The 11288-nt window shown below is 40.0% G+C and overlaps 2 protein-coding genes across 2 annotated transcripts; one reads left to right on the top strand and one right to left on the bottom strand.

The window, feature by feature from the left end:
* Positions 1-268: 268 nt before the first annotated feature.
* Positions 269-904, bottom strand: LOC307163014 (XK-related protein 8-like; the record flags this gene model as incomplete). The annotated part of the gene is made up of 1 exon (XM_079878807.1): positions 269-904. One exon carries the CDS (start codon positions 902-904, stop codon positions 269-271), a length of 636 nt encoding a protein of 211 aa, XP_079734933.1.
* A 5975-nt stretch (positions 905-6879) lies between these two features.
* On the top strand, positions 6880-11017 carry LOC307162946 (XK-related protein 8-like). Its single transcript, XM_079878715.1, has 3 exons — positions 6880-7347; positions 8534-8727; positions 9915-11017. The coding sequence occupies exons 1-3, from the start codon at positions 6929-6931 to the stop codon at positions 10640-10642; spliced, it is 1341 nt and encodes a 446-aa protein (XP_079734841.1). The 5' UTR covers positions 6880-6928; the 3' UTR covers positions 10643-11017.
* Positions 11018-11288: the final 271 nt, after the last annotated feature.

Raw genomic sequence — 11288 nt, 5'->3', positions numbered from 1 at the left:
GTTACATGTACTTACCATAGTAATAACAGTAAATTTTGCATAATTACATGCAACTAACCCTCAACCAAAACCTAATCCTACCCTAACCCTATAGTAAGTACACCTTAAAATAATGTAATGTTTCAAGGACTTTTTTTCTCATAGCCACCAAAACAGACATGAAAATTTATGAAATTAACATTGTCTGTATAACTTTGCTCTCCAATAGTCATCCAGAATTAGTAGGTTGGTATATTAACGTTATGTCAGTTATTATATATATATAGAACTAGTAGTAGAAATTAGCAGCCATGTTCCTCCCCCTCTTCAGAACACCAGTGACAGGTTGAGCAGGAGCTCTATCTTCAGATAAGGATTCCATGGAGCCTGTATTCATGCTATAAAATCTTTCATCGTGTCTCTTCTTCTGATGTTCACTGGGTTTAGCTATTTTCTGTTCATCACAGTTAGGATGGAACCATGTGTAGTATATCATTTTCACAAGAATTCCAACAACGTACAAACCTATTAGTATCGGTATCACTATGTAAGGATTTAAGGAGCTCCAACAGCCTGTATACTCAAACACCTTCCAGCACCAGAAGCCCAGCAGCATCACTGTGTCCAACCCCATGACACAATTATAGAGAACAGCCTTTAATGTTATGCTTCCTGTTGATACTTTAAACCAGCTGAAGTACCAGATGAGTCCAACAGTAGCTCTGAAGAGCCATTCCAAACCAGGACTTTCCATGTGATCTGTTTTTTGGCTCCAGACCCCTAAAACCAGCAGCATCCACAAAGACAGGAAGTGGGCGATGATGTAGCATGGCAATACACTACAAAAGAGTGCCAGAGCGGTCACACGGGGAATGATCAGCAACAAGTTCCACATAAAGTAGACGCCAGTGGGGATCCAGCTCATCTCGCGATTTTTGTGAAGAAAGGAACGCATGCTGCTGTGGAACAAGGCTACAGTAAAGGCTATTGAAGCAGCTGATGAGAGGATTTTTAAACCTGAAACAAAAAAACCATTGCATATTATTAAACAATATCACACAAGCAATAGTGTTCTTCTGAATATACAGTATGTGGAAAATTTATATTTTTATCTATTTCTTAGCAAATGAGAATCATTCAACCTGTAAGCAATGACGTAGCTTAGACCTTGGTGTAGGGTATAACTGCTGTGATCTTTGTAACTGTAAGTGGGTCGGTCTACAAACTCCTGTGTGAGTCTTGAAGCTGACTTCTGCTGATGAAACTGCAAACTATCTTCAGTAAAACTTTTCTTCAATTTATTATAATTCTGACTCCGGGTCTTCTTTCAAACATTTGGTCCTTGGGTCCTAAACTGTTAACCCCTAACAACCCGAAGCCCTAAGTGGCTGAGGTGACTGAGCACCATGTCCCTGTGTTCGCACAACTGCTCTCACGACTGGGCGAGGATAAGCCAGTCGTCGAGGTACCACGCTCGCATATGGGAGCAATGGCCAGCTCCGCGACTTTCGTGAAAACGCGGGGCGACAGGACCAGCCCGAAGGGTAAGACTTTGTACTGATATGCCCGTCCCTCGAACACAAAGTGAAGAAACGGTCTGTGCCGAGGGAGAATTGAGTCATGAAAGGTCGATCGATGCAAACCAATCTTGGGGACGGATGCATTTGAAAACGCGTTTCTGTGTAAGCATCTTGAACGGCAGCCTGTGAAGGAACCGGTTCAGGACGCGCCGGTCCAAGATTGGTCGTAACCCACTGCCTTTCTTGGGTACAATGAAGTACGGGCTGTAGAAGCCAGTCTTCATATCGGCAGGAGGGACTGACTCGATCGTGTCCTTCGCTAGTAGGACTGCGATCTCCGCCCTGAGCACAGGGGCATTGTCCGCCAGAACACGGGTGAACAGAATTCCCCTGAACACTGGAGGATGCCGGGTGAACTGAATCGCATAGCCGAGTCTGATAGTGCAGATGAGCCAGCGAGACGGGCTGGGGAGCGCTAGCCAGGCTCCCAGACACCGTGCAAGCTGGACCAACGGCACCACAGATGTATCTGGGGTGGGGCAGCGCAGCGGAATGCAGGAACCCGACTCGGAAGGTATAGCGGCCCGGAGTGGGATCTTAGTGTGTGGTGCAACACGTACCTGCTTCCGTCGAGGGGCAGAGTGAGTATGCGGAGGTGACAGTGCGTCCGGGACACAGCCACTGCTACTCGCTGGCAATGAAAGAGGGGCTTGAGGGTGACAAGGCATAGCGTCGTCGACCGCCAAGCGTGCCCTCTTGGGACACAGAGGTTTCAGAAACTGCTCTTTGTTGAAAATGTGGGGTGGAAAATGTGGGGCGGAACAGAAACAAAAGGAAGCAAAAGATTCTTCGCCCGGCCCTCCACCGGGGGAAGGAGCGGCGCCTTCGCCATCTCCTGAAGAGCAGACCGATCCACCTCTGGGTCGCCCGTCTCAGGGTCGTTTGCCGCACGGAGCTCCCGGAGGAGATCTGGGTCAAAACCGCCCTCGTGCATATCCATGAGCGCCTGGGCCTGGTGGACCTGCAAGAGCGCCATGGCATGCAGGGCGGAAGCAGCCTGTCCACAGGCCTTGTAAGCCTTCGCCGTGATACCGGACGAAAACCTATAGGCCTTGGACGGGAGGCGTGGATTCCCGCGTCAAGAGCAAGAGGAAGCGGACTCTGGACACAGCTGCATCACAACGGCACGCTCCACTGCCGGGAGATCCACATACCCCTTAGCTGCCCCACCATCGAGGGCGGTGAGGAGGGAGGTGCCAGCAGGCCGTAGTCTGGCACTATACGGTGCCAACCACGACCTGGCGAGCTCCTCGTGCACCTCTGGGAAGAAAGGCACGGGGGTGGCGCGCTGAGAACCAGCACGGCCCGCCCCGAGAAACCAATCATCCAACCGAGAAGGTTCGGGACATGGTGGAGGGTTCCACACAAGCCCGACCTTCTCGGCGGCCCGGGAAAGCATAGCTGCCCACTCTGGATTGGACTCGGGCAACGCTACACTCCCCGAGGGGGGTAACGCAGCCGAGTCTTCATCTCCAGAGGAGCGAAGCTCCCCCTCCAATGCTGTGATCGACATCTGGTAGTCAGGAGGAGCCCCAAAAGACACGGATGGTCGTTCCTGAGAAGGACCAGTACGTTCTTTCGGGGGCTCCAAAGGTGGCCGTGTTTGTGAGGCGTGAGGGGCCCATGGAAATTGCCTCGGCGGGGAAGCCCTCACGGTAATCCTCAGATCACCCTGGCTAAGCGCCAAAGTAGGCCTATTCTGCAGGACAGAACAGACGCTAGATCGGGGCATAGGCGAGGGGACTGCACCTCCCTTAAGGTAAGCGAGTCTCGATCTCAACGCGGTCATTATCATATTACCGCAATGTGAACATGAACTATCCACAAAAGCTGCCTCAGCATGCTGAATGCCCAAACATGAGAGACAACTATTGTGGCTGTCTGCTGGCGCCAGGGAACGAACACACCCAGAAACGCACAAGCGGAATGAAATCCTGAAAAGGACGCAGGGTCACGCTTGTGTTGCTCTTTTTGTGAAGAAAAGAAGAAAGAAAAGAAAAAAACAATACTCTTTCCACTACTCTCATAGTGCTGAGGTGCCCAGGGAATAGCCGCAGTGTACAGCAGTGCTGTAAACACTATCAGAAAAAACGCCCACCGATAACAACACAGAAATAAGTTTGCTGTGAAAACAGCAGTTGAGTAAGCTTAAGCTCACGGCCACTTGCTGATCGCGCCGTCACACCAACACTGAAAGAGAGTCTTCAACGCTATTCTTGTAGAGTCTTGTAGATTCTGAAGTCAAACATAAAGCTCGGCTCCGAAGTGAAAGATGATATGTGCGTGCGCCTGCTTCCTGTTTATACCTGCGCTGTGGGGCAGGGTGCGTGACGCGATTCACGCACGCCAACGTTCATTGGTTCATTCTGTAGACACTCGAAGTTGATAGATCCCTGAAGTGATCCCAATTACATTGTCACGTCGACGTTACGTCGAACGTGAGTGAATGAAAGGGAACTTACAATAGCCAACAGAAGCCACAATTTGGATTTTGTGAAGTACTGGTTTTATTTAAATGTGTAAACGGTTTGACTCCAGACCAAATCAATTGACCTCAATAAGGATTAAGAAATAGCTCTGATTAGTTTTGATTTAATGGTGATTTTGAAAGGGTTAGTTCACCCAAAAATGACTTTCTGTCAACATTTACTCACCCTCATGCTGTTCTTCGAAACACAAATGATGACTTTTCTAATGACACGAGAACAAACCTCGCTGATTATTGCGGAAACTGAAACGTGTTTGCGAGAACAAAACTCTGTTTGCCATATTTTATGTGCTCTTTGTATATGTTGATCAGTGTTTATATGGGACTTTTTTATTGACTTTTATATGGGAATAAAAGCCTCAATTAAAGCTGTATATCATATAAAGCGTGAGTAAATGATGAGAGTTTGGGTGAACTATCCCTTTAGGTGTTCATAATTTTATACTGTAGATAAATTGTGCTTAGTTGTACTGAATGTTCACTTGTAACTTACAAGTTGTAAGTGTACTTCAAATCTTAAAAGAGTATATATATATATATATATACTAATTGTATATAATATAATATATAAAATAAAAGGCCACTTAAGTAAATCTAATACACTTTCATGACTGTTTAACACACTTAAGTACACTTTTTGTAATAATGTCTTGTAATAAAAGTGCACATTGTAATGTCATATTAAACGTTTTACTTTAAAGTACATATTAAATAATTATGTTTAATAATGTTGTGTTGTGTTTTAAATAAGCACACTTTTTTATGTTGACTTAAGGCTGATTTATACTTCTGCGTCAGACCTACGCCGTAGGCAACGTGTTGGTTTTAATTTATACTTCTGCGCCGTTGTCCGCGTTGACGCGCACCTAGGGAGCATGTGAAACCCCGAGGGAGGGGTTTTGGCAGACTGATAAAGACTCATGCTGATAAAATAACACAACAGTCCGAATATTCAGCGCTATATCCAGCAGGAAAAGTAACAATCCCACCCAAGTAAACAGATATTCCAATAAAGAATAAGGAAAAGGGAAGCTTTCCTCCATGATTGATCCAGTGTGAGAAACCTTTACAGCATGACAAAGTAAATACAAAATCCTCCTTTTTACATGGACATACTGCTAAAAAGATCTGAAAGTTACACCCAGACATAAACTCCTCCCATGTCATGTATTTGAATGATTAGTCATGTGTGAGATATGCATCAGATGTTGCAATGTTGAGAAAACACTTCTTAAAAATGAAATGATTCCTTTAAATCCAGTCATCAAATGGATTTAGGAATCTAATTGTGTAATCCAGATTACATGGAATCAGTTCCTAGCACTGATTTGCACTGAACACACAGACATGCACTGAAAATTTCAAAAACTTTTAGCCTTTTATTTTCAAACCAGAGTCAGAAAGATGGAGATACTCAAGAAGAAGTTACAACATAGACAACATTTCTGAGTGGTTAGTTGATGAATTTATGTATCTTATGTGTAGTTATCTGCTCATTGATTAGCATATTCTGTCTTGATAATCTAAATCGTGTTCCCGGGGGCGTGGTTTATGTACATTTTAGGTTTTGTGATGTCACTAACCCGTGAGGAATGCTACCAGCCATTTGTTGTAGTCCTTAAAAAGCAATTTCTTTAAAAGAAAATATATCCATTTGCTTTGAACTTTGAGCATTGTAACTTTGCACATGTTGTTTATGCTCAAACAGCAACATTACACACTAACTAAAGTTAGAAAAGTGAAATCATAATCAACCACCCCTTTAATTTGGAGGATTATAGCAACTATTTGGCATTTAAATTTTGTGTGAGTCTGGTCACATTCTTACAGTTTTTACCAATTGCTTACACACGTTTTCAAAACTAAGTCTCCTTTTTTCAAAACTCTACACACAATTCTCAAAACTGCACACACAAAATGCAAAATGCCTCACATCTCCTTCAAAATGCAACACTGCATTCAAAATGCCATAAACACATGTCATAATGAAGCATTTGCATCAAATGGCACACACTTCTTTCATAATAATACATTTTTGGATATACCATGTAAACACTGCTGTTCTAAATCTAAAGCTCTTTGGTCTTTCATTGGCTTGTATCTACATTTCAATACAATGTTCTACAGTGAAAGTAATCTGATGTAACAAGTACACTGTAAACACCAAATGCAATGTAGAAACAGAAAATATTTATTAGGTCTAACATTATTGTTGTTTACAGTAGCATACAACAAAACCATAAACATATGTACTGTAAACCAAAAGTATATTCTTTAGAATACGGTAAAGAACACAATTGTGTGTGGGGGGAGGGGGGGGGGGGGGGTCCCGGGGGGTCCCAGGAATCCATTGTTCAAAACAGATCATCTGACCTTTGACCTATTTAGGCCTATACTACAGTAAAGCAGTGATTGGTTAGTGATCAGTTAAGCAATTAGTGTTTGCACATGTGAGGAGTGTGTCTGTGTGACCTGGTGAATAAGTGTAGCATTTTGATTGGTTGTGTTTGGAAAAGGAAAGCAAGTCACTTCCTGATAGATCTTTGTGTTTTAGGTAGAGAATTGTGTGTAGTGTTTTGCAAAAAGTGTTTTATGCAACTGAGTCAAAGGCTGAGAAATAGCTTATGGTTTTGAAGATTTGGCATGTAGTTTTGCACTTTGAGTGAGAGGTTTCAAAAATCGTGTGACATGAAAAGATTTTGTGTCTAAGCAGTTGGCAAAAACTGTAAATGACTTCACTCATTCATTATCTCACACATGACTAATCATTCAAATACATGACATGGGAGGAGTTTATGTCTGGGTGTAAAGTTTACTTTCTCTTTCAGATCTTTTTAGCAGGATATCCACGTAAAAATGAGGTAGTTGTATTTACTTTGTCATGATCGAGGTTTCTCACTCTGGATCAATCATGGAGGAAAGCTTCCCTTTTCCTTACTCTTTATTGGAATACCTGTTTACTTGGGGGGGATTGTTACTTTTCCTGCTGGATATAGCACTGGACATTCGGACTGTTGTGTTATTTTATCAGGATGGGGACTATGTGTATATGGCAGTGATGATCTTTCTGCTGCTGGGCTCTTCAGTATTGTTACAGGTGTTCAGCTGGCTCTGGTACTCAGATTCCCTGGATGAGTTTAAGATTAAGGTGGAGGAGACTAATCTTGAGACTAAGGTGGAGGAGACTAAGCTTGAGACTAAAGTGGAGGAGACTAAGCTTGAGACTAAGGTGGATACATTTGCTAACAGGCATAAACTGATCAAACCACTCCACTTCCTTCAGCTTGGACTCTACCTGAGGTCTGTGACAGATTTACTTCTCAATTTCCTCGAATAGTCTTGTGGGAAAAAAAGTAGCCTACACTTTAGCATACATTTAAAATTGTACTTTTTATGGAAATTAATATACTTTAAAAGAATATAAGAATAAACTGAATGGAATGTTTTTGATGCTTCACTGCATGTTAATTGCAATTACATGAAAATGCATTATAGTTAAATTATGCAAATAGTTTGTTTTTTGACCCTCTTAAATAGGACTTAAATACATCTTTGTATGTAATTGCATAATTATTATTATTTATTCTTTTTTTAAATATGGTTAAAGTGTACTGCTGAATGTACTGACAAGCATTTATGGTAAACTACAGTAAACTTTAATGTAATTTCTATTGACTTAAATGTCATATTTTAATATATTTGTAATTACACATTTGTAATGATATAGTTTCAATTTAGCAATTTTTAAAATATATTAACTTTAAATGAAATACTACTAAATAACACACTACAGTTACAATTCTAAACAATTATAAATAATTATTCAATATGTACTTTAAAGTAAAACGTTTAATATGACATTATTACAAGGTGCACTTTTATTACAAGATGTTATTACAAAAAGTGTACTTAAATGTGTTAAACAGTCATGAAAGTGTATAGCTTTACTTAAAGGGATGGTTCGGAGTAAAATCAACCTAGGGTCCTTTGCACCATGACCTCGACCTCCTTTAAGATTTGAAGTACAATTACAAGTGAACATTCAGTACAACTAAGCACACTTTATCTATAAAATAATGAACACCTAAAGGGATAGTTCACCCAAACTCTCATCATTTACTCACAATTTATGTGATATACAGCTTTAATTGAGGCTTTTATTCCCATATAAACACTGATCAGCATACATAGAGCACATAAAATATGACATGAAGAACAGCATGAGGGTGAGTAAATGATGACAGAAAGTCATTTTTGGGTGAACTAACCCTTTAAAAATCACCATTAAATCAAAACTAATCAGAGCTATTTCTTAATCCTTATTGAGGTCAATTGATTTGGTCTGGAGTCAAACCGTTTACACATTTAAATAAAACCAGTACTTCATAATATAGAACAAAATCCAAATTGTGGCTTCTGTTGGCTATTGTAAAGTTTTGTTGTATTAAGTGTTGCTTAAGTAAATGCATATACCTTGTGTTCACAGGTATGCTGGGGTGATAGAGATTTCCACAATGCTTTTTCTTAAAAAAACGAATAGATTCAGAAATGGTGTGGTTGTGTTCCTGAACCAGGACCTTCAGATGCTTCGTCTATTTGAGGCATTTTCTGAAAGTGCCCCACAACTCATACTTATGATGTGTAGAATCTTACAGAGAGGAGAACTGGAGCTTATTACAGGTATGTCTCAAATCCAGAACACTTTAAATCTTTGTCTCTTTCAGATTATAGTTCTTATGTGTCTCTGAACCACTTAAAGCCACTATGAAATCAAATTTGACAAATCCTATTTTTTATAGAATATTGCCGTATTTATTATAAACGATTTATCCATACAAATTATTATTATTGTTATTATTATTAATAATTCACTCATAGTCTTTAATCAAAATACATTCCCCACCCTCTTGCAACAGCATCTCATCTTCTCTCTGATGATGTGTTTACTGGCAGAAGTGCGGGACAACCTGTCAATCACATGAGATCACAGCAATAGCAAACCACAATGATTCAACGATCCAATCAATACCCAATGGACAAAATCAAGTGGGCCGCAATATATATTATTTCTTGTCCGAGAAGCCATTTCACTCTGATATGTCAAAGGGAAAAAAGACGATTGCAACTTCCATTTAATGCAGACTTTATAGTGATATTTAAGCCAAAAACAAAAACTGTCATCACTCTTGTCATTCTGTGATTTTTCTATTTACACAAAAGATGATCTTTAGCAAAGATCTTTACCTTCATATAAAGAAAGTGGATTGTAACTGATGCTATCAAGCACCATAAAACCAAAAAGTACCTTTAATGTTGCATGAAATGGAAATTGTGATCGTCACTACTGTAATGTATGTCAGAGTGAAATGGTTTCTCAAGAAACAAGATAAAAAGTGTAGGGTGGGACTTGATTTTGTCCATCGGTAATTGATTGGATTGTTGGATGCTGCTTGCTTGTGTGTGAGTGACAGGTTATTTTTGATTAAAGATTACAAGGTCACATGAATTTAAAAATAAAAAAAAATATGTGCACGTATAAACCATTTACAGAAAACACTGCAATATTCCATAAAAAAAATCGCAATTGTCAATTTTGATTTAATGGTGACTTTAAATTTGAAGGACTGTGATAACAAACCTTATTGGTTCTTATGTGTCAAGCATGTTTACCATATTTGATGCGCTCTATGTTTGCGCTGATATGTGAATAAAAAACTGTTAATTCCAGACATAGCAGTGCCAATGTGTGTTTCTCAGAGTCTCAGCATCAGCATGGCTGTGATTATATGCATCTCAGTCATATATTCAGAAGAACACTATTGCTTGTGTGATATTGTTTAATAATATGCAATGTTTTTTTGTTTCAGGTTTAAAAATCCTCTCATCAGCTGCTTCAATAGCCAGTACAGAAGCCTTGTACCACCGCAGCATGCGTTCCTTTCTTCCCAAAAATCGCAAGATGAGCTGGATCCCCACTGGCGTCTACTTTCTGTGGAACTTGTTGCTGATCATTCCCCGTGTGACCGCTCTGGCACTCTTTTGCAGTGTATTGCCATGCTACATCATCGCCCACTTCCTGTCTTTGTGGATGCTGCTGGTTTTAGGGGTCTGGAGCCAAAAAACAGATCACATGGAAAGTCCTGGTTTGGAATGGCTCTTCAGAGCTACTGTTGGAATAATCTGGTACTTCAGCTGGTTTAAAGTATCAACAGGAAGCATAACATTAAAGGCTGTTCTCTATAATGGTGTCATGGGGTTGGACACAGTGATGCTGCTGGGCTTCTGGTACTGGAAGGTGTTTGAGTATACAGGCTGTTGGAGCTCCTTAAATCCTTACATAGTGATACCGATACTAGTAGGTTTGCATGTTGTTGGAATTCTTGTGAAAATTGTATACTACACATGGTTCCATCCTAACTGTGATGAACAGAAAATAGCTAAACCCAGTGAAGATCAGAAGAAGAGACACAATGAAGAATTTTATAGCATGAATACAGGCTCCATGGAATCCTTATCTGAAGATAGAGCTCCTGCTCAACCTGTCACTGGTGTTCTGAAGAGGGGGAGGAACATGGCTGCTAATTTCTATTACTAGTTCTATATATAATTATATATAATAACTGATACAATGTTAATATACCAACCTACTAATTCTGGATGACTATTGGAGAGCAAAGTTATACAACATACACCCAGACAATGTTAATTTCATAAATTTTCATTTGTCTGTTTTGGTGGCTAAGAGGAAAAAGTCCTTGAAACATTACATTATTTCTACCTTGGAATAAAGTATTCTATTAGCTCTGTTCAATCCAACTCTGCTCATTCAAGAAATGTACTATTAACCTTTTCTTTTCGCAGATACTGTGGATGTAAACTAAATCATTCTTGAAACATATCCCTTGTGAAAAAGAAGTGCAGTTAATTGTACTGAATGTGCACGTGAAAAAATAAAAGTCCACTTTATTACACTTTCATGACTAGACTTATACACATTTACTTTTCAAAAGTGCTTTAATATTTTTTTTAGTACTTATTTTTAGGTGTTGACTAACATACTAAAGAACATGTAAACTAAATTATAATGTTTAGTTTTACACATTACATATAAAGGTAATATATTTTAAATGTACATTTGATAGTGCACTTCATCCTTATTTCAAAAACAATAATTAAGGATTTACATACATGTACTTTAGTAAGTGGGTCAAAAAGCACCCTAAAGTTCAGATAACTGCATT

Source organism: Squalius cephalus (assembly GCF_949319135.1).
Source record: "Squalius cephalus genome assembly, chromosome: 8".
In the NCBI taxonomy this organism is placed as follows: Eukaryota; Metazoa; Chordata; class Actinopteri; order Cypriniformes; family Leuciscidae; genus Squalius; species Squalius cephalus.
This window is presented reverse-complemented; position numbering and strand designations above follow the sequence as displayed.

Coding starts and splice junctions, on each gene's coding strand:
- LOC307162946 (XM_079878715.1), top strand. CDS start 6,929: ATGATCGAGGTTTCTCACTCTGGATCAATCATGGAGGAAAGCTTCCCT. Junction 7,348..8,533: donor CAGCTTGGACTCTACCTGAG/GTCTGTGACAGA, acceptor TTGTGTTCACAG/GTATGCTGGGGTGATAGAGA. Junction 8,728..9,914: donor AGAACTGGAGCTTATTACAG/GTATGTCTCAAA, acceptor TTTTTGTTTCAG/GTTTAAAAATCCTCTCATCA.